Source organism: Eurypyga helias, unplaced genomic scaffold (genome assembly GCF_000690775.1).
Source record: "Eurypyga helias isolate BGI_N326 unplaced genomic scaffold, ASM69077v1 scaffold7382, whole genome shotgun sequence".
NCBI lineage: Eukaryota > Metazoa > Chordata > Aves > Eurypygiformes > Eurypygidae > Eurypyga > Eurypyga helias.
In genome coordinates, this window is record NW_010233991.1 from 21,060 (window position 1) to 44,708 (window position 23,649).

General features: G+C 41.7%; 1 protein-coding gene across 1 annotated transcript in view; it reads left to right on the forward strand.

The window, feature by feature from the left end:
* Positions 1 to 17,590, forward strand: part of SSFA2 (sperm specific antigen 2) — a 33,639-nt gene extending 16,049 nt beyond the window's left edge. Inside the window, exons 8-16 of the mRNA XM_010161885.1 lie at positions 1,462 to 1,553; positions 3,698 to 4,900; positions 7,269 to 7,349; positions 7,657 to 7,784; positions 8,834 to 8,984; positions 10,118 to 10,183; positions 10,883 to 11,296; positions 16,860 to 16,984; positions 17,374 to 17,590. Of these exons, the coding sequence (XP_010160187.1) occupies positions 1,462 to 1,553; positions 3,698 to 4,900; positions 7,269 to 7,349; positions 7,657 to 7,784; positions 8,834 to 8,984; positions 10,118 to 10,183; positions 10,883 to 11,296; positions 16,860 to 16,970 (2,246 nt within the window). The 3' untranslated portion in view covers positions 16,971 to 16,984; positions 17,374 to 17,590. The remainder of the gene's footprint in view (positions 1 to 1,461; positions 1,554 to 3,697; positions 4,901 to 7,268; positions 7,350 to 7,656; positions 7,785 to 8,833; positions 8,985 to 10,117; positions 10,184 to 10,882; positions 11,297 to 16,859; positions 16,985 to 17,373) is intronic.
* The last annotated feature ends 6,059 nt before the right edge of the window (positions 17,591 to 23,649 follow it).

Here is a 23,649-nt window from a genome sequence, read left to right on the forward strand (position 1 = left end):
GGGCAGTTAATAAGAGCTGGTCCAGTTCTCAGGGAAGTCATTTCCATTGTCTTTACTGGGAGCTGGGTGGGGATGTCTGTCTTGAGGCAGAAAAGTTGTTTATCATCCCAGGATATTGTGGCTACCATGATAACAGAACAGCAACACAATTTGAAAGGCACTCCCTAAAAACTGTGTGAAATTGCTGATACAGAAGTTTAATGGGCAGTTTGCCTCTCCTGGTGTTCACAGACTTCTGGGCCTGTGCAGGCTTTTATTTCTGTGTTAGTGAAATGTTCATCAAAATTAATACAAAAAAAAAAATCAGTTCTGAATATCCAACAGTTTCAAAACAGTTTTCATAATGCATTCCAATGCATTGAGCTGTGAACTGGGATTAATTATATGATGACAGTTAAGTGGTTGAAGGAATGCGGGGCAAAATTCTGCACTGAGCCTCCAAGACAGCAACAAGCTCTCGCCCCAGGGTGAGGAGGAGACAGCAAGGATGTGGGGGCTAGAGGCCACTGTGGTCTCATCCCAGCTCAAAACTTTTACACTTCTGATGAGAATTAGAGCTGAGATGCAGTTGTTGCCTCGGCTGCCATCTGGCTAAGCAAAATGTTTATGGTGCTGTAAGGTAAACCCCGTACCAGGCGAGTGCCTCCTCTGTATAGTAGGGAGTGATACACGTGCAGTACTATACTGCAGAATTTACTGTGATCTCCTTGGAAAGCAGCTTTGTGGCTATATAGTGCTTGCACTAGAGGAAACCACTTCTGGGTAGCACTGAGGATTTTAGAGTCTCTTTAGGCTGTTTTAACACTTACCTAATGTAAGTAGAAAGGAACAAGCAGGAGGACCTTATCTTTCGTGTATAAAATGAGTGCTGGGAATGTGCCTTGGCAGATCGCCCATTGATGTGTCAGAGATGTTTTGTATTTGTCCGCTAGAGCAGTGGAGGACCATCTCTAGCCGTTCGCAGAGCCCTGTGCATCGCCCTCTCTGCTCATGTGACGCTGTTCTCGGGGTGTATGGGGTGGTGTAGGCTGGCAGGAGACGACCGCCTGTATCTCCATGATCAGAAGGGGTGGCAAACCTGTACCTGTTAATACAAAAGCAACTGTTCCACTGCCTGCATATGAATTAACCAGTGATTCCATTTTGTGGAGGGAAAACTCCACACAAGTGTCAACATCTGCAGAGTCGGGTTTTTTCCACTGTACAGGAAAGAAAAATGTAAAAGATGGTTCCTTTTCCACTGCTGCTTGGTTTCATGAGTATGGCTTTGCATGAGAAGAGGTTTTGCTTGTAACAAACAAGCTGTTTCTCTGTATTGTTCAAAGCGGAGCTTGAAAAGGAATTGTGTTATCCACTTAGAGTTCCTTTGATGTAAAAGGAAAGCGTGTATTGAATGTGATTGGGCTTGAAAGGTTGTGATTTGTAAAGTAATTGTGGTTGTGTTTTGCTTGCTTTAAACAGATCAGCTATTACGGAGTGCGAGTCAGCACTCTGACAGCAGTGGCTTCGCTGAGGACTCCTCCACAGATTGTTCTCCGTTTAATCAGCTTCAGGTAAGGTTCCCATACCGTGGTTGGTTATTGTGGGATGGTTGGGACCTGGGGAGGGCAGGAGGGATGTTGATGGTTGACTGCTATTGTGACAATCAGTCTAGATCTCATAAAACTTCTCATTTTCAGAGCTGGACCTGCTGAGTCCAGGTTAAGGTTACAAAAGATTATAGGGTTTTTTTTCTGTTAATTTAATTTTTTGTATAATTTTTGCCTTCCCTCTGGGTTTTAAATTTTTTTTTTTTTTTAAGTTAGCAGCTGACAGAAAGTGAAAACAATTTCATACTAACTTTACTGGGAAGGTGTACTAATGTGTAGTTGATCTTGAGCTCCCAGACTCGTTCCAGTTCCTTTGATCTCAGTCCCAGAACTTGCCGTGACACTGACCAGAGACCACATGTCACAGGGGAAGCTTTTGTTTCAGAGTGGTGGTTAGGCGTCTGCCCAATACACTCGTTGGCTCTGTGTTGTTCCTGATACTTAGAAGAGGTATTATCTTGCCTCTCCTAAACCATTTGCACAGTAATAGCCATTATTTGGTTGGCCTATCAGTCAGCCAGGGAGAACTCTAGAGTTGGATCCTGGCCTCAGGGCCAACAGTTGGCTGTCTGGAACCTAAACCACAGTCCCGAGGAATACAAAGGTGGGATTCTGGGTATCACCAGTAATTTCATTTCTGTGGCTTGCAGGCTGCTGAACTTTTTTTTTTTTTAATGCTACTGTATGGTTTTTTCCTTGTGGCACACCAGACATTTTATAGGCTGTTTGGCACTTACTAGGAAGATATTCCCTCCCTCCCCATCCATCAGCGTTGCTTTCCTGTTTTGGTAGTGGTATTCTGTGCTTTCCAATTTACTAGTTTTTCAACAGAGTACTAAAATGAAAGCCAAGACAGTGCTAGTCTTTGTGTTAAACGTCAGCTTACACTTTCCAAGAGCAAGTGAGTGAATAAAGGAAATCATGAGCCTGAGTCTCTGTATTGAGCATAATAGTCCAAGATACTGGTTCTGTTCTCTGCTTAATTGGGACTGCACTGAAGTTGACAGGCATGTTAGAAGGTGTCTCAGATTGGACTTGCTCGCATCTGATCCTTAAATTGGTTGCAACCTGATCAAGAGTCCATTAAAAGCATGTTGCAACTAAGTGCCTCTTCGCTGGAAGACTGGTGGAGTTTATTTGCGTTGGCTGTAAAGGGCTGAGATTTTTCTGCTCTCTATTTCTGCTCTCGTGTTTTGACACAATGTATTGAGACTGCAGGAGGTTTGTGCTATGGAGTTGCTAGGCCCTCTTCTGCCACCTTCACTGCTTTATTTGGACCAAGTGCTGGGCTGAATTCAGAAAATATGGGTGAATGATGAGACTAGGGGAAATGAGAAGTTGGCAGCTAGAGAAGAGAACCTGTGAAAAGATGAAGGGGATACAGAGGGGTGTATATTGTTTGATAAAAGTATGGTAAGTTAGTGCCATCTACTGTTAAATAATTGACTCTAGCAGCCATAGCATTCCTCTGAAACTCAGGAGAAAACTCAGACCTCTTCAATAGAGATTAGCAGCCAAATGTGAGATTCTCAGTCTCAAACTGGAATTTTGAAACTCAAAATTCTGGAACTTAACACAGGCTGAGCGTGTAGGCAGTCTGGTTTTCTTATTTTAAATGTTGTCCAGTGACACTAGTTTCACTACAGTCTGCAGTACTCCTCACTTCTCCGTATGCATTCTCTACCACCCTTTGTTTCAGTGCCGACTGTGAACCTTTATATGTGGGAGATGCCATGTACCTCTACCCTGCTATTCCTTTGTCATCACTACCTAAAATACTGGCATTTTACTTTTTTTACTCTGCTGCCACTTCTGTTCTTCTGGCAATAAAGAGTTTATTGTCAAATCAAAGAAATGTGTGAATGGTTTGCCTTTTTTTTTTTTTTTTTTAACCGTCTCCTTTTGGTGCCTACTTCAGTATGCTTCTAACTTGATACTATGGTTTCTTTGTTCTCCTTTGTTTTTCTTGAACACTAATTGCATTATTCTTTCTGCTCCCCACCCCAATGCCCAATGAATATGGACTTGGACTCTCAGCCCCACTCCTGAGAAGGCAGTAGTTGAGTCTCCAGTATGTTCACCCCTTTGCTGGCTCCTGTCTTTCCTAGGTTCAGGAGTCTTTGCAGGGCATGGGAAGTAGTGCAGACAGCTGTGACAGTGAGACAACCGTGACGTCGCATAGTGAAGAACAGAAGACACCGGTAGCCAAGGAACTGCCCTGTTTCAGTAAGTTTGAGGAGGAGGAAGATGAGGATGAGGAAGAAGATATCATCTCTCAAGTAGAGAGACAAAAGGTTGGGGTACCTTCTGAGAATAGAAGGAGTGAAGATAGAAAAATTATTGACTCTGAAACTGAACAAAATCTAGGAGGAGGAATCAAGTTATCTCGTGTATCAGAGACAGTCCAAGGAGAGGTCAGCTCTAAAGAGGAAGATATTTCCAGTCAGCAAAAAGACCTGGAGCTGCTGGAGGAAGGCAGCGTGTTTGAGTTTCCTCAGTACCACACGCACCATATCCTCAGGTCAATGGAGTCTCTGGGAGGTGGCAGCTCCTCCCCATCGTCTGTGGACAGGGTTCACATTGCTTTGCAAAGAGCCGAGATGAGGATCATCAGCACATCGGATTCCAGGGCCGGGCGCTCTCTGCTCAAGTCAAAAGATCTCCTGAGGAAGCAGAGACTCTGGTTTGCTGAATCGGGCTATCCTCTAAGGCGGTCTCAGTCTCTTCCAACTGCATTGCTGAATCCAGTGAAAGTGGTGTCTTCTGTAAATGTCCAGTTAACTCCAGGAAAAGAGACTCTGTGCAGCCCTCCGTCTTTCACCTACAAGTACACACGTGTGGAGGGAGACGAGAAAGCGACGTCTGATAATGACAAAAGTGAGGGTGAGGCAGCCGCCAGCCAGCCAGTGTGCAAATCCACATTGTTCATTGCGCCTTCCTCCTCCAAAAAAGAAGTGCCCCAGACTGGGCCCAGCAGGCTGTCCGAGGAGGCCAGTCCCACCAGGGTACAGAGCTGCCTGCTGCACATGCCAGCACACATGTCCCAGTCGACGTGCTCCCTCCACTCCCTCCCCACTGAGTGGCAGGACAGACCGCTCTGTGAGCATGTAAGGACGCTGAGTACCCACAGCGTCCCGAGCATCTCTGGTTCTTCCTTTGGCACCTTGCTTTCCCCCTTCAGCTGTCCCTTCTCTGCAAGGCATGCTGGATTTCCTCATCGACCTCATGTCATCAACCCACCCTCCACTGTGGAGATGCAGCTTCGCCGGGTCCTACATGACATCAGAAACTCTCTGCAGAACCTCTCACAGGTATGAGGAAGCCAAATTTTGTCCCTGGGCTAAGTGACTTATTTTATCCTTACAAATCCAAAATGTTAACCTCAATATTCCTTTGCATAGTGCAGCAGATCAGGAAAAATGACGTTTAGTTCAGATTTGATTTGCTGCTGTTTTAGGAGCTTCTGTTTAAAGTGGCAAATGATCATCTCCCTAGTGCTCCACTGGTTTAGTACTTAAGTTTTTCTTGTTGCAGCTGACCCAGATTGATTTTATTTTTAATTTTTTAAAATTTTATGAATGTCATTGTGTGGGAGGAAGGAGCAGTGTATTTTTTATCAGCTCTTGTTTTAAGGTGATAGTCATTAGGTTTAGATTTGAAAATATGTATTGGCAGTCCTTTAACTTCTCTGACATTTTTTTCATTGCAAGTCCCATGGCTTCACTAATGATGTCAGTGGTGATGGGCTGTTCCATGTACATTTCTGTGCTATTTCAGGCCAACCTTTTTCATGTTCAACTCTGGAGCTTGTCAACATGATCTGGAAGTCATGTCTTTTATTAAGAACCAGTCTTGTCAGTGTCTGAAATTTTGTCGATCTCATCGCTTGGAGAAGAAATGCTTGAATATGAGAGCACATTTTTACCAGTTTCTGCCACACCTCTCCTCCTTGCCAGCTTTCCCTCCTCTGCCATCCCTGTACTGCTGTTCTCTTTGGTGGTGATCCCGCTTAGGAGCCCGCAAGGTGCTGCAGCAGGCTATGCAGGCAGAGCAGTTGCAGACTGTGCTCATTCATATATGAATACATGAAGACTGTTACGTTGTAGAGCTTCAGCAATTTCTGTGGGTTTCACTCAAAGACAAACGTGCTTGCCTGCACCATGTTGCAGGTGGTAGGCTGTAGTGGGCCTTTTTAGACCTCCATTGCTTGCTTTATTTTGTTCCTTATCAAAAGCTAGGGGCTAGTCCAGCCTGACTGGTTATATGAGCTGGCCCTGCTTCTTGGAGCAGGCTTTGGTACTGGGGCACAGCTCTGCAGTGGAGAGCTGTAATCAACTGTGGTTTGTCAGCCATTGCTTAAGGTAGTGGACAGTGTGCCTGGGAGTGGGTGTTTGCAGAATTTAACCTTCTTTGTAAGATTTCCTCTTGTGTTCCAGTTGCAGCCTTGATCTGTGTAAAGGTTACACGTGCTACAGTGCTTTTACACCTTACACCATGCTACCTAAACCTGCTGAAGAAGAAACCACTGTATTATGTCCAGAACTCAGGCTCGTGCTGGTTCAATTTTTTAAAAATAGTATCAGAAGGGATAGTATCTCCTAGTCCACTTCTGCTTCCGGATTAATTAGTCTACACCAGTTCCATTTTTGGGCTTTGGTCCTTCTCGTTACAGAATTTTCTGTGAAAACATTTTGCTTACAATACATAGTTCCTTGATACTGCTTTCTCCTACAACCAAGATCAAATTTGGCACAGAGCATACTCAGCAGCTAAAGAAGAAGTTGAGGCGTTTCAATTATATGATTCTGGTTTCAGGAAGGAATGAAAGGGAGTAGATAAATTCCTGGTAGAACAGGGAACGGAGAAAACTGTGAGAGGAAAAACAAAACATCCCCTTGATGTAATCATGTTTGAGCAAAACTCCTTTGAATGAATGGACATGCTACAAATTTTCCATGGCGTGTCAATAGTCCGTTGAATTCTTTCAAAATTATATTGGATAATCTGTCTTTTTCATGTGTGAAAAGGTAAATGTTTTTGCTGTTTCCACTGTTCTTTGTTGTGCCATGTCTGTACATGTCACAGCCCCAGAATTTTATCTGGTTGCTCCATTGTCGATGCAGCATGCAAATAGAAATGCTTCAACTGTCTTGTTTTTATGAGAGATCATTAGCACACAGGGGTCTTTGGATGTAGGCAATGTAGTGAGATTAAAACCAAAAAACAACAAACTGAGAAGTGGCAAAACCCCACAACAACTGTGACTGTAATCATAATTTGAAAATGGGACAGTTTAATTTGCTCACTTCTGTTATGGAAGTTGTTCTTTTTATCATTAGCTAAGACAATTGAGACTACTGAGTTTTCAGGCATAAATTGTATGTGCAGGAAAACTTAGCTTTTATTCCTGTTTACTTTGTCAGACAGGACTAATTTGGTTTTTCACTTGTAGCACGTTTACATTGCAGAGCCTTGGTTCACGTGCTTCAGTTAAGAGCTGGCACTGCCGTTCTGTACGGTTTCCTTTTCCTGAGACAATATTTACATAGATATCAGAAATCGCAGTGCCAGCAAGGATGTGTTTTAGCAGTGGCTGTTTTCAGAGTATCTGCATGTTTCAGAAGGAGTTCATAATGGGGATTGCTGACATTCCCATTTCAAATTGTTTTTCTTCCCTAGTACCCGGTGATGAGGGGTCAGGATCTTTCAGCAGCCACCGGTTACACTACTCAGAGATCGTCCATTCTACCTCTCTATGAAGTAAGTGTCCCTGTTCACACAGTGGTACTTAGTTGAAATGAAACACAAAGAAACATACTAAATGTGCCAAAGATTGTGGTAACTTTGGGCAGCTCCCTATCTTTGCTTTCAAGAGATAACAGATGACTCTTCTGCAAATAACATTAAAAGGGAATTATTCTAAATACATGGAAATCCTTTCACGCATTTGCTTTTATGATACATCTAAAAATGTCACTTTCTTTGATTGTGTATATATATGATCCAGACATATTTTAATGCAATTTTTTCCATGTAATGAATTGATTTATTTTATTTTTTTAATAAGAATACTTTCCAGGAGCTACAAGTGGTAAGGCGAAATCTAAACTTATTCAGAACCCAGATGATGGATTTGGAATTGACTATGTTACGTCAACAGACAACAGTTTATCAGCATATGACAGAAGAGGAAAGGTAATAAGATCTTTTTAAAAAAAAGAGAGAAAATACTCTGGAAATACTTCAGGGAATATGTTGCTGCCCCTGAAATCTGAGCAAAATATCTTACTAGTTTCAATCTGAACAGAGTTGGAGCTGAGTTTTTGCCAAAACCTTGTTTACTCTCTTCTTTATAGTCCTTCATTCTAGAGCTTTTTCCTCCTCTTCTTCTAATCTCTAGTTCTCATTAACTGAAGACTTTTTTTTTCTTCATCCTTTCTCCAAAGTGATTTTACAGCTGTGGATTTTAAGGACTTCTCTCATAGGATACTTGAACATAGGATACGGGGGCAGGGGGGGGAAATCTTAGAGATTTCCAGCTTAGATTATTTTTTTCCCCTCCCATCTTTGTAGATGTAAATAAAAAATGGACATTGTAGCATTCAGATGCTTTACAGTGGCCACTCAGCAGGCTACAGATAGCATTCATATGCTGGTGCTGTGCGTTTGTGCGCACCATGAGTAGCAGCAGCAGCTGATCTACAACAATTTTCAAAACTGCTTATATATTTACTTTAGTTGAATCAGCTCTTGACTAACCACTTTAAAAGTAAACATATTTGAAATCAGTTCGCTTTCTTAGACAATGGCATCCCAGCCAAAATGCAGCTGCAGCTGCTTGGGAATCTAGAACCATGCAGAAGCCAGGTGTGATTTTACTGCGCTGCTCTGATTTTTGTTGCTGCTGGTTTTAAATTGGATTTGATTAGATACATGTTTAAATGCCTGTTTCTTTTGCTTGTGTATGTTTAAAGCTAAAATTTTTGGAGCATGTTCTGTGATAGTCCGTGTTGTTTAGTTTTCTCCATTAAGTGATACGTATTTTCTATCAATGGAGAAAGACTTTTGTTCCATCTAAGGGTTTCAGCTAATTTTTCCATGACAGAGGAATTTTCCGTGTTCTGCTTTGAATTCTCTCACATGGAGCCCTTTACTCATGGGGCTATACTGCTCAGTTTCCCCTTTGTGATGTGCAGCTGAGAGCAGTGAATGCCCTTGTTCTTTTTGTGATGGACTTGATATAGATATGAAGCTGATCAGCTACAGAGCTTGAGAAAGTCTGTCCGCATGGAGTTACAGGAGTTAGAGATGCAGTTAGAAGAACGTCTGCTTGCTTTGGAAGACCAGCTGAGAAGTCTGCACATGTCTTCGCCTTACAGACCTCAGACACACATAGTAAGTATTACTTTTACAACAACATGGTATGTTTTCCCAGCGTAATATTAGTAACTCATAACTGTTAAACTCTCACAGTGGTATCTGGGGACTGTAATGATGCTGTGTGTAGTATCAGGGGTCACACTTTATTGTTTTCAGTCAGCGTTTCATCTTGGGGAAAAGGTGTTCAGAGGGACTTTCTCAGTGTTAATACATATCAATACCTCTCTTAGGGGTTTTAGATCTGATTTCAGACCTCTTCTGTCAGTGCTTTCTTCTTCTTCCTCTTCATGACCCTGAAATCTCACAAGTTTGGTAGGTAGTGCTCATGTCCGAAATCCTTGGGGGATGATTATAATCTTTGTGGAGTTCCCCTACCTGGTTTTCTTACCTGTAAAATGAGGGCAGAGAGATGAGAAATTCAGTGTTACGCTCCCAAGAAATGGGGTGTGCTTCCCCTCTAGCTCTGCCAATATATAGAATAAAAAAACCAGGAATATCCAGTTGTCATCTTCTGTTTTTTCCTCCACTGCCTTTTGTAGCTCTGTCAGATGAATGTGTGGCCCCCGGCCAAACAGTGGGAGAAGTTCTACTCCCACAGACACTCCCCCAGAAGCACAAAAGGGGGGATAAAAGGCACTTGCATATGTTTATTGGTGGCATGGTGATATTCTTTCTCTTCTTTTTCACTCAGCAGCATACTGTTCCTCTTTTTTCTGCTATAACTCTGTCATCAGCCAAACAAAAGAAGCTCAGATGAAAAGTATCATATGTTCTTCCTGGGTTTCATTCCTCTTTCTTAGCCAATCCGCTTCTGTAGAAGCAGTACAGGCACAGGCCACATCTTCCTCTCCAGTATTTTGTCATGGGAAAAAATTGAAACCCAAGAACAGGAAAATATGGTATTACTGTGATCTCAAGCCAAACTTGCATTCTTTGAACCATATAAATATCTTTTTATTTGTAAATCCTTTTATAGAAGAGAGCCTGCTTTAAAAATGACTGAAGTAAACTTTCTCCAGCCAGCTTTGCTTCCTGTTTCCAAATTTCTGCTTTAACACAAAGTTGTCTGAGACACAGCACGTTTATATATTGGCTTCTGACAGTACTAAAAAAAATCCTCAATGCATTAACTTGACTTAATTTTTCAGGGTATGTATGGAAGCAGAAGCGCTGATAATCTATCATGCCCTTCTCCATTGAATGTCATTGAACCGGTAAGTAATTGTTGTGTGCTCTGTGTTTTACTAAGAAAAAGAACCAGGAAGGGATTTCTTAGTAAAGGGCGCAAGAGACTCATTTGACACATAATCTTGGAAATGCTTTACTCGCTTGAGCAGCTCTGTTGAGAACAGCTGCATTTTCCCTTAAGCAAACTTAACCATAGATCTAAGTATCTGTGAAGCCTTGTTTGTTTTTAAGAGGAATATGTAGAAGTGAGGTGTTGTTTGCATTTAGTTGACAAAATGACTACGTGGTGATGCATTTTCTAGGGGAAATCATTTCTTTTTTTCTGTGCATTTTGTTGTAGGAGTTCTGTGTAAGCTCCTGAACTACTGAAAATAAGTAGTTCAAAGACTGCAGAAAGAAAAGAACAAACCTGAATTGTTTTAGCAAAGAAAAACAAATTCAAGCCTTTACGTGTGTGTCTGTCAATGGCTCTGGCAGAACGCATCTGTATTGCAAAAGTCTGGCTTGGGGAACAGCCACAATTCATGTTTACCTTGGCTTTCAAAAAAGCCCATTCCTTTTTATGATCCTCTTTGTTGCAGTGAAAGCATATATTTATTTTATAGCTGTATTTGTTATGTGGAGGGAATGAGTAAGTGATGAATAAATAACAAGAAAGCATAGTTGTGTCTGTATATGACTTTTTTTAATATGCTTATTCAGGACTTTCTTTTCTGGATCCCTAGGTCTCCGAACTTATTCGAGAGCAATCATTTCTGAAGTCTGAACTAGGCTTAGGACTAGGAGATCTTGGACTGGAAACTCTCCCAGCAGAGGGTGCAGAGTCGGTATTCTCCCATGGAAACTCTGATTCCTCTTCAGTGTGCTCCGGTCACGCAGGTAGAAAGGCTGTTGCTGGATCCTCTGAACTAACAGGAAAGTCAAAGGGTCAAAGCAAGAAGTTATACCGGGCCTCTGTTGCCTTAACACCAACTCCCCCGGTGAGAGCAGGCGCTGGGCAGCAAGTGGAAAGCTCTGAGGAGCTTGCAGATTCCAAGCCAGAGGAGGATCACAAACTTGAAAAAGTCCCTCTCGTGCCTTTGGTTGATGAAATCCACAGAAGTGTGGAGCAGGAGGAGCTGCAGCAAGTCATACGGGAGGTGAGGAGGGGAGGGGCTGAGGTCTAGGATGTTTGCACCATGTTTACTGAAACCTGAAGACGGGCTGTCTGTAACTCTGGGGCACTGGGGTTTTCTCGTCCCTCTCTAGCTGGGGCTCCATACTATTACTGTCCTATTTCTAAAGGCTCAGAGCTTGTCACTAAATGTTCAAACTACAGTTGCATTCTTGTGCACAACAGTAGATGTTTTTTCAGTGATAGTGGTTAGCATGTAAATGAATAGCTTGTTACTACTATACATCTGGGTGAGAAGAGTTTGCAGTCTCTATTACATGGTTAAGCAACAGTGTTTCACATCCCCAAGTAGAATTTTCTCTGTTACGTTTGCTTGCTAAAATGCCAGGTTGGAGTTAATTTGATTGACAAAATACTGTTTCTGAAACAACTTAGTAATAAATGTTAAAAATGCTTTCTCGGTCCCTCTGCCCCAAACCACTAAGGACTGTAGAAGTGTAAGTGAAGCAAGCTCAAGTCAGATGAGAAGTTATTTCAAATTTTAAGACTGATGTTGCACTGATGCTGTTGGACTAGTTTTATTGGCAGTCAATGGAAGTGAAGGGTGCTTGGTTATTTTTCCTGTGGTCTGGATTAAAAAACAGGTTTGTGTGTTTTGTTTGTCAGTGGCATGACAGAAAGCTTTATGGCAAGTAGTATAAATGGGAAAAGGAAGGAAAAGAAACTTCTTGTTCTCAGAAGTTGTGCTTGAGAGAAAGTGGATCAAGGTCTCTGCTGTGAGTACACAGCAGACCGGGATTGAGAACCTGTGGGTTTTATTCCCCCTCCTTCACTAGAGAAGGACCACTTAGCCCTTAACTGAGGTTCACTGACCCTTAGCCTTTACTTCATCCCTTGAAGCTTTGGTGTGGCACTGCCCGTAAACCCCTCGAAAGGCCAGGAGAAGTGTCATGCTCAGGAATGTGCAACAGGCCAAGCTGTAATGCTGTGGTCTGCTTGCTTTGAGGCTGTGAATAACTGGAACCAGCTTTGCCTTAGCTTTGTCTTTAAAACAGATGAGAGGCAAGCCACACATCTCACGATAAAACGATAAAACCAGACTAATGACCTCATCATTATTCTGCTCAGCATTAGAAACCAAATACCTCTGGCCATCACTGGTCCTTGCAGTGGAGCTTGTGATGCTCCAACTTTACACCTCTACTTTGAAAGCAAAGGTGTGAATGAGGCAGGGTGGCAAGCATTCAATTTTTAAATGTCTACTCCCTGCTACCCTCCTGCTGTCATATTCTCTAAAGCAGCTGGAGTAAAGTTGGAAGGAGTCTTGGGAAAGGTCTTGTTTTGGAGATGTCGTAAAATACCCCCAAACATCCCAAATTCTTTCTATTTCGGGTCCCCCTTTTTTTGCATCACGTTTAAAGGGGTTCCTTGTCTAATGCTCAGAGACGACTTGCATGAGACATTTATCATGCCTTGCCCTGTGCTGCCAATTCTGAAATAAAGCCAGGATATTGCCTTTGTAACACTTCCAGCCCTTCTGTAAAAACACACAGGTCACAGGAGTTGTGTGGTGGCGGGGTGTTGCTAAAGGAGAAATTGAGAGGGGAAGAGCGCTGTAATTCAGATGTACTATAAAAGCAGCAAAGACATAAAGGGAGCTGGAGTCAAAGTACAGAGTTATTTCAGTCAATATTTTCTCTGAGGTTGGCTTGTGTGAAAGTTCCTCTTTAACTTCATTAATTGATAGCAAATAAAGATGTGTACTCTTTGTACAGAGATTGTTCTTTGGGTTGTGTGGCACTGAGGACATTGTAATGCTGAAGGAATCCACACTGAACTGGGAGGCTACTATTCAAAGATGAGTAGTCAGCAAATAACTGTGTTTGACTGCCTTTGTGAATGTTTGAGCACACAGAGAGATTGTCCCCCAGTTTAACTTCATTGGCAGTCTGCTTTGGGTTGGCTTGGATTCTCAGCATGAGAAGTTTTGTAGGTCAGAAGGAAGATACATTGGCTGAAAGCACCTCATAGTTTAGCCAGAATATGCTATTAAATACTGATCAGGAAAATATTTTGCATTTCATAAAAGCTAAAACAGTATAAGTTGAAATGTCTTCCTTAAGTAGCAATGTTGTTAACAAAGGAATTGCAGTTTTGTTGTCAGAAGAAAGAAATCTGGTAGGATGCATTCTTGATGTGTGCACTCACAAATGTGAAACCCTTGCTTATTCCTCCCATACTCTGTTGCTGTGTGACGTCATGCTGGGGAAAGAAAAGTCAGGCAGTGTTTCAGAGTGTGCCTGGGTGGGTTGTAATGCATGTGAGCTTTGACCTGTAACTATTTGCTAGCATTAAAAAAAAAAAAAACCACTATGGTGGTAACCTTCATCATTTAATGGACTAACACCCACAGAAAAGCATTCAACAGTGTGAAATGTTAAAAAGCCAAACAGTGGCCCTCTTGTTTTGATGAAAATACAGCCAGACCTCCACTGGAGTATCACATGAAGCGCTATTGATTGACTCGTAGGTCACAGTGTTGCTAGGAGTGCCACCAAACCCTCTCACTCTGCTCTTCTGCAGTTTAAAAGATATGATAGTTTAAAAAGCTTTCTGATTTGGAGCAGTGCGAGTTTTGATAACAGTTCTCTATTGTAAATGAAATTTAATGAAGTTATACTTTAAAGATGTGTATGATTTGCCTGTCAACGACTGGCAACAATGACTTGCAAGAGGTTGTAATGGGTCTTTATGGGACAGAGATATGGGTTGATAGAGAAACTTCCCTTTTCCATTTTCCATTCAAATCCATGTTAGCTCAGCATCGATTAAAAACATTGGTTGGTTGTTCATACGTCCCTTGTGCTGACACTGGGTTCCTCATCTTACTATCTTGAGCATAAAACCTCACCAACTGCTGCCATGAAGTGGCACAAGAATAAAATAGAATAGAGCATAATTCTTTTAATTCTAGAATTCAGATCAGGAGTATGAGGACTGTTAAAGCCTCATGCCCATTTTTCATCAGTAGGTGAAGAACACCCATCTCCAGAATTGCCACTGTGACGCATTTCACTTTCAGTCAGGTCATTATTTAGCAGCAACATAATATTACGGTGATGGTAATTCTTTGATAGGAAGAAAGGTCACAGGTTTACTGTAGTAAAGCTATCTATGAATGTGGTACTGTGCTATTAATACAATATTGAATATTAGCGTTGAATCAACGTAGCATGCGTACCATAAATAAGTGGGTTCTCTTTCAAATGATCAATTTTTCATTCAGCTGCTAAAAATACTGGTGGAGCATTCATTGCCAGCTTGTCTTTTGTAAGGAAAAGCCTTGGCAGCGGGCTGTGCCCTCTGCAGAGGAAATGGAAGGTGCACCTTGCCCTAAATTATTTGTAATGAAAAAGGTAAACATTGGCAATTGTTGTGACACACGCATGGGACTGAGTCACTGCGGGAATCGATGCTGTGCTCGCCACGTAGGAATGACCTTGATGGGTCTGGAAAGAGGGGGGGAAGCAGCGGCAGTGAAAAGAAGCAGTAGAGAGTGGCCTTGTTGTCATCCAGGCAGTAAGGTGAGAGGCACGGGGCTCAAGTGATGCACCAAGGTCAAGCCAGAAGTTGTTGGAAGAGCTCAGAATAGAACAGGAGACGCTTCCCTTTCAGTCTCCCCCTCCACAAGACTGTCTGTCATACTAGACCATTTACTTGCTAATTTGGGAAGCTTTTATCAGTTTTCTTTGGAAAGCGAGGTTTATTTTTGTCTGTCCAGCAAGGGAAGGGCACAGAATGACTGTATTGTAGCATGCTTGCAGACCCACCCCATCTTGAGAAGGAAAGCAGAGAGAGCAGTGCAGGGCTCTGTTACCACAGTGGTCTGCTGGACAGCTGGGCTGCCCCTGTGCCAGCATTTCCTGCAGTGACTGCAGTCCTGAAGCTGTGCGCGTTGTGTGTGCATCGGCATAGACATCCTCAGGATTTGCGGCCGTCAGTAAGCCAGGTCCTGTTACACGCTGGCTTTTCTTTTGTCAGTTAATCAGCAAACAACCCAACTGGAAACCTGTTTCCTAATGATATTATAGTGTCTGAATTTCGGCTTGATGCAAAGTAGTAATGAACTGAGCAACTTTGCCACTAATGGTTTAGGGATTGAATTGCTTGCCAGTGAGAACAAGGGATAAATAACCTGTTGCTAATGCTGCTGCCACCCCTCTGACGTAATTGCTTAATCCTTTTGACGCACCAGGAAAAGGGGAGACTTACAAGAATAATTACAAGATGATCATTGAGATGATGAGAGGGCTACGCAAACATGGCAAGGCTGTTGGGAAGGCTGGGTTTGAATAAATATTATTCTCATGGTACCAGTGGGGCGTCAGAACATGAAGGGATTTGTTACTGGCAAAACCGGGATTAGAAATTTGGGCTTTTTTTTGGCATCGAGTCTTAACGTTCATTACCAGTACTCGTGCACTTGAAAGCTACTTTCAAATGACACTATGAACAGTATGTTCTTTAGTCTAAGATCAGTTATTCGTGCCAGGAAATGATTTGTCCTTTTCATAAGAAAAAGAAAATGGTATTGCTTAACTGGGCTGATGAGTGCTTCTGTGAGTGACCCTGGCGGCTGGGCTCTGGCTCCTACTTCCCTACATTCTCTCACCATCGTTGTCCTCTCCTCTCCTGGGAACTATATCTGACTTTTTAGTCCTTGCCCAACTGAAGACCATCTAAAAATGAGTTGGGGCCAAAAGCTTCTCATACTTGCTAGCAACCCATATTATTTTTCTTTGTCATGCCCTGCTCCTTTCCCACGTATTGCACTCCTGTAGAACTTGGTTTTGCCTCCTTTTCTCCTTTTCCTTTACTGTAGCCGTCAGTGCTCTCTTCTTTCTTTGGTTTTGGTTTAGCCTCAGCCCCACTCAGATAGTAGTAGCTCCTGCGTTTGTTTATGTCAAACTTAATGGGTAAATGCTTTGTTTGTCACAATCCTGTGAAAAATAGTCTTTGCTAGCATAGATCATATGTCAGGGGCTACCTGATGATTTGTCTTCACTGCTGAAAGTATATAATTAGGATTCCTCTTTTGATTTGTATGAAAAAAAGCTGCTCATGTTCATAGACTTGGACCTCCCTTACTGCGTAATCCTTTTGTGAGGCAGATCGGTCCTGCCTTCATTTTCAAGAGGTAACAGCTAATGTCAAAAAGCAGTGCATTTGAGGCACTTCTGATGTATATATCCTGAAATGCAGTTTTCAGAACTTTAGTATAGTTGAAATGTGTTTTTTCGTAACATTAAACCGGTAATCCTAAGTGCAAAACACAGATATATTTACCATCTGGAAAAATAAAACTACTTTGGTTTGCATTTATACGATTCGTGAGAAATTTAAGATTACTTAGTTATTTTCCAAGAGAAAGCCTCATATTTTTCGATTTGCATTTTTTTTGGAAGTTACGTTTTTGGTGTTGTACATTTTCACATGTCAATAATGTCAAACATATCTGCAATATCATTTAGTTTTATCCGTTGGTTATATAACTTGCTGACCTTAAAACTTTGGCTAATCCCTTTCAGATCAAGGAATCTATTGTTGGTGAAATACGACGAGAAATAGTAAGTGGATTGTTAGCAGCTGTGTCACCCCAAAGCAGATCTGCAACTGCAAAACAAGATATGCAGCCATGAAATGGGTACTACAGGTAATCTTTGGCAACTGTCCCAGCCAGATTATATGGTTTTTTGGTCATATGATTAATGAAAACCTTGCTTTCTTTGCGTTTTCCCCTTGAAGCGTAAGTGATCAAAATGGAAGTTCATTAAATACAGAGGATACTGATCGTCCTGGATAGCTTTGGAAAATCAGTTGGTTTATAGGTTGGCCTATTCTATTGTCGGCTTTCATGCAGTGGTCTTGATTTTTGGTTTTGGCATGCTCCGTGATGACTTTGCATGGGAATGCATCATGCAAGAGGATTTCTGTAGTTTGCCTGCCTTAGATCTGAATATTATCAAAGTGCATAGTTAAGCATAACATGGAGACTTCTGGAAATCTAATTAAATACTCATCTTGCTTTTTGTTTTCTGTAAGGTTGGATGTGGTCCGAAATGCGGTGGGATTCTGCTTTGGGCGCCGTACGCTGGCGGAAGTGTCGAGTTAGTTTGCTTCAGGAGATGTTAAAGCTGCTGAGATAGGCTACTGTATTTGACGCTTCGTTCTATGATGTGTACCTTTCCTTGAGTTCATCTATAACGACTTAGACACTTTAACTAGTTCATTAATTTCCTTAAAGCATCAACAAAGCTGTGGCTCTCTGAAATGTTTTCTATTTATTTGTATGTCCCTGTTGTAAATTTTTATGTAGCTAATTTCTTTGTTTAATGATGCATCATGAAACTTGAAGATTTCCAAACGTAACCCAGTTAACATGCGTTCAGCCTAGGGTTTTTTTTTTTAAAAAAAAAAAAGACAAAAATCCCCCCCAAAAACACTGACCTCTATGAGGTATTTCTTGTGCAATAACTGATCCACTTTAAGAGCTTGAAACAGCCAATAATGGTTCCCACTGCTGTTACTTAGTGCCACTTCAAAAGAAGGAAAAAATCCTGGTGTAAAAATTGCTGTTAATTCTTGGGGCGGTTACTATTAGCAGAGTGGTAGAATGACATGAGGTTGCTTAAAACTACTTAAAGTTCTGACACTGAAAGCCTTATCTTGATGTAGAGGACAACTTTTAACTATTTTTATTTGCTTCCTTACTGTTTGCCCACCCCTCTATAGACAAATGCCATATTTTAAGCACTGTTTTTTGTCTCTGTATTGACTGCTTTCAGTCATACCCAGAGAATTTCTCTTCTGCTTCATGTTAACCAAAACGCAATAAAAGTTCTGATCTTCTGAAAGCAGTTAGGATGTGCAACTTGGAGTGGATGAATGACCTTGCTTGTGTTATGGGGAAAATGGAAATAAAATCTTTTTTCCTTCCCCAACCCTCACTGAGTGGATTTTCAGTTAGCCTGGTGAACATGCGTTTGTTCCAGTGGAGCGACTTGGAAGTCATTGGAGGTTTTATGTGATCAAACAGACATTCAGTGGATATGCAATATCCCATTTTGCTGTGCTTGGAATCTCTTTACTCCTTTGCCATTTGCATCTACTAAAAAATTCTTTACACTAGGTCAAGGTCTTTAATCAAAATTAGTTTCAATTATAACTATTGTATGAAAAGTTTATAAGATTTTTAATTGTGTTAGGAAGACACACAAGGGCTGATTTCTTAAACAAAAGTGTATATTAAACCAATAAAATATTTATTTTGCCTATAATCTGTGTCAGTGATTTTCATTGTGCATGGTTTACTGTTAAGTAAAATAAGTAACATAGATTTGATCAAATAGTACACAGAATGCGGAACAGCAGGAAATCTCAGGGCTTGGGTTTCCAAAAGCTTTCAGGTGTTCAAGGGACCCTATAAGCTTAGGAAATATGAGACATAAATGTGAGAGAAACGTTGGCACTTAAACCCAAGCTGTTAAAGTTGTTGGCTTCTGTTGCGACTCCAAGAATTTTGTTGGTCTTGACTTCTCGGAGTTTGTCCCTGTAAGTAGAGCCAGAGCTTCCTTGAAAACCTCATCCTGCATGTTTAAAAGTTGAAATGTAAATTGACAGCACTTACCATGGTGATCCATAGGAGGTGGTAAGCTGCAGTAGGTTTCTGCTTTTCTTTGCAGCTTCCGTGAATACTCCCGACCGGAGTACATGCAACCTTCCTTCACAAATGCACAAACCCAAAACCTACTCAACTAATTACAGCAGCAGATGCTCCCCTTGTCCCTCAGCCAGATTAATTAGTGCACTCAACCGTTACCACCGGTCCTGTGCCCGTGTACAACTCAAAGTGGAGTTCCAAAAAGGTGGCAACTCCGGCTCTCACGGAGCCGTGGAGGAAGCAGTTCAGGAGCCGGAGGCCGTCGAGCAGTGGCTGCCAGCAGCACTCTCTGCGGGTGTGGCAGCCTGGCTCCTCTCTGCTTTAGCGAGAAAAGTCACTCGTCGGCAACATCCCGGGGTGCCTGGGGCGCGTCAGCTCATACCTTGTAAGAACCTTTGTTCTCAGCAGTGCGGAGTCTAATGTTTAACTGATGTTTTAATATATCCTGAGAAATGAAAAATGGCTCCATTTTTTCATCCAGTTGATGGAAGGCAAATTTGTGAAGTTCTGGCATAATTTAAAATAAAGGCATTTCAAAATGACGTTTCTAAAAACTGTGCTGAAACTAATGAATATACAAGCACCTATTTTTCCATAATCCGGACAAGAGATTTGCCATTCGTAAAGACACTTTCAGCTAAAATTTTCTGAGTGACATTTGTCTAGATAGAGGAATGTCTATAAATTGCTGTTTAAAAAAAAAAAAAAAAACCAACCAAAAACTAAAATGGTAGTGTGTTGTTGTCACTGCTGTTAAACTGAACTGGTATCCACCTCTGCTGACAATTCTGCTTGTGCCCTAGGAACAGCCATCAGCACTGGAGACACGCGGAACCTGGGTGGCTTGCCCTTTAGCAATGCCAGTTCAGCGGTAATGATCTGAGCATGGATGGTTTTTCTTTTGTTTAGTGACTGAAACTGCTACTTTCCTTACAAATCAGTGTTGTCTTTTTTTCTGCCAGACAGCAATTTGATATGAATTCCATGCAGATTAAAACAACTTCATTAGGGACTGATAAATATTGGTCAATCAAATTTGCTGTGAATAAAGCTGGCAGTAATGCCAGAGATATTTTGGATGCTTTTCTCAACTTCACTGTGACAGTGGTCTTTGTGGCTGCCAGTTGGCTGCAGGAACATAAATCCAAGGGCTGTATTTTGGAAACTCTTAAGAGCTAGCTGTTTTTCTGTGGGTATAGGACAGCTACATCCCTGTTGGTAGCAAAATAGACTTATTTAGCCTGCTGCAGAGCAATACGTGCCTGTGGCACAGCTCACATCACGAAGAGGTTTGGGGACCTACTAGTTTTGGTTTTTGTTTTTTTAAGGTGAGTAAAAACATGTTTCTAGCACCCATTGTTGCGGTGAAAAGCTACAAAAATGACCTGTGCTGAAATGTGGAGACATCTCAACATCTGGCAGCTGGAAGCAGTAACTGGAGAGGCAGGAGCCACCCTCCACCACCGCTTGGGTTAGTGCTGCGATGCCCATGAGGTGCTGCTGCCACTCACCCACGGCACCCTGTGTGTGAGACCTGGAAAGGAAAGGACTGAGGATGGTGACGGACCCAGCTGCGTGGCCAGGGGTGAGTATGCAAGAGGAGAGTCTGCTGCTCCTGGTAGTTTCTGCAAGCACTCCTTGGGGAGAGGACTCAAAGTGGCCCTGCCCGTACTGAAAGAACTGATGGGCTCTTGAAGCTCTTTCAGGAACTTTTGCTGACCATGACCTTCCAAGAGGGAAGGCTGCCCTGTATCTTCTGCTTTCTGCAAAACTGTGTAGTGTGCAAGCCCTTGGCAGCCTGCTTTTAGAAGGCAACTGATGCCCAAGGTGCTCCAAGCCATGCATTTCCTGAGGACTGGCTGGCTGTGATTTTTGTTTCTTTTAAGGTAGGAATTTAAAGCCTTGCTGATACAGTCCAACCCCTGATGCTCACCAGTATTGCTTTACTGAGGGGAAGTGTTCATACTGCCTTTGGATTTTGTGTACTGCTGAGCAAATGGCTTATGCTTGAAATATAGCATAGGTTAGAAAGTTTTAATTTGGTTATACTGCAGATTAATCTGTTCCAATGAAACTGGCCACAGGAAGATACTGATTAGGGAGAGGGAAGAAGAGCTCAATGTGGAAACTGGAGTAATTCAAGCTATGGCTAGCAGTGTAAAACAAAATCATGCTTCAACTACTGGAAAATTTCTTGTGGAGGTTTTTTTCAATAGGGAACAAACCCAAAACGCTGAAACTTGGATGATATAATATAATAGAGTAACTGCTGGTTGGATGGCTTGAGTCCAGCACAACACTTTCTTCTGAATTAACATGATAATGTCAAAACCATACATGAGTTGATTCTCAGGAAAAACAAGGTACTCATTAACTTGGCATAATGCAAATCTACTTTGATACTTCATATGTGATTTTAGATGTGATAGTAATCCTTCATAGTCATGCCACAGAATAAAAATGCACGATATTGTTATAATAAAAGTTGTATACAATAAAAGGCAACTTGTTTAAAAAACAGCAACAAGCCCCAAATCAGTTGATAATTCCAAATGGCTTGTATATGATGCTATTCTACATAGATGCTTGCTGAGTGATGGTGAGTGTGATCGTAAGTGTTACACACAGAAACATCTTTCTCTTTTTTTGGCAGGGTAAAAGGGGAAAGTCAGGACAACAAATAAGTAATTAAATTGCAATGAGAAGGCAGCACAATGAAAGACAGGAGTTGCCTCAGTGAGTGAGTAGCTTCTCTGCTTACCATGAAATCTTTGGTACAGATACCAGCTTTCACAGGTATTTCTAAATTTGTGAGTCTTTATAATAATAATGTAGAGTTACTAATTTTTTTTATTTTCTAAAGCCGTCCTGTTCTGCATTGGTTATTTGCTACAACATATTAGAGATTTTCAGAGTAATTTTTTTAAGAAAACATATACAAAAATATTTGTTTAGTTTTGTGTGCCAGCTTCACAGGTCCGGCCAGCTCCATTGCTCCCATGTGGATGCTACAGACATCACCTTGAGGGTTGCTGTTATTTCTCTAGGTCTAGCCTATCCTCTGAGATGGAGAGGAAGCAAAAAAGAAGGGACATCTAAAAAGTCTCAAATACAAAAATCAGAATTTTAAAACCATGTTCTGAATCTGGCATACTGAACTTCTATAGCCCAGTTGATGAGTTTCCATTTTTAGCCTGGTAGCCTGTGTTTGTATGCTGAGTTTTCTACCTCAGACTCTGAAACTAGAATTTCATTCCTTGTTCAGCCTCTTTGTGGTTTATATTTTTACTTTTGTTTTAAAAAAAGTTTACCATAGAACTCAGTTTTATATTTCAAATGTTTAATTCAATGGTATAGTCATTTTTTGCATTTAAGACTAAATATGGAAATAAGATAATATCATTTCATTCTGAAGTCTATGTAAACTGCCAACAGTAGTTCTGTTTATTGAAAAATATGTTAGATTTACCCTCTTCTTGGTAAGGAAGTAAATTCTAACATGATAACCTCCTGAAATACCTCCCTAAAACCCATATCAGAATTTTGGTTTCTGCACTATTAACTATAGTCTATACTACATATGGATCTTTTGACTGTCTAACTGGGTTATGTTCCATTAATCCAGCTAATTTCCTGTGTTTTGAATGTGTACATTCTAGGGACAGCAGTGCCTAGCACCTACTAGTAAACGTATATTACTTGATAGTTTGGAGAGCTGCGAGTCCCAGAGGAAGACTTGAACAGATAGTTCTTATGCCCTCAGATAAAGGTAACTTGAAACTGATGATGATTAAAATTATATTGCTAAGGAATGATTATCTCAACTAAAGGGATCGTATAAATAGAAATAGCTGTATCTTTTACTTATCTAGGCTTTATAAATCCATGTATGTAGTTAGTGCATAAGCTTGTCCAAGCCTGGTGTTCGAGGGACAAGTACTGGCGATGGCAATTTGGCTTGGGCTGTTAATAGGCCAGCAGCTCTCACTGAATGTCTCACTGACTGTTGCTGCTCAACAAGACCTTCTGTTTTAATTCTTGACCTGTCTGTGGCAGCACTTACCGTTCACAAGACAGACGTGATCTGCTCTACATTCTCCCACCCTTGCAGATTTAAAATTCTTCACATTTTCTGCATATAAATAGCAGACTGTGTTTCCAGCAGTTGAGTGGGAGCCACCCTGATTGCAACGTCTGTATTTAGCTATTTTGAAAGGAAACTTTCAGGGTCCTCTTGAATATGTCATTGTTTATTCTTGGAAGGCTTGCATGTGTTGTGATACACCCTTACCAGTGTAGAGCCCCAGGAGGAAAACCTGTCATGAACAGGTATGGTGTGCACGGCAAAGACCATGTCCAATGTTCATGCTTCCTGCCTCCCTTCTGCCCACGACCAACACCAAGAGCTGAAAGACTGGTGCCTCTGTATGGACAAAGGCAGTGAATAAACTGCTTGTCAGTTTGTCAGAAAAGGGCAGAAGGAAGAAGAGGCAAGCTGAAGTTCCCCTTGGCTGTAGCAGAAAGCTGGTTAGCAGCAGCCGGGAAGCAATGTGCTCTGCGGTGTTTCTTCCCCCGATGATGCTGGGGCTGCCCAGCAGTGTACTGAGGAGATGCTGGCATGAGGAGAGGTTTCAGCCAGAGAGCTCGAGAAAAGCATG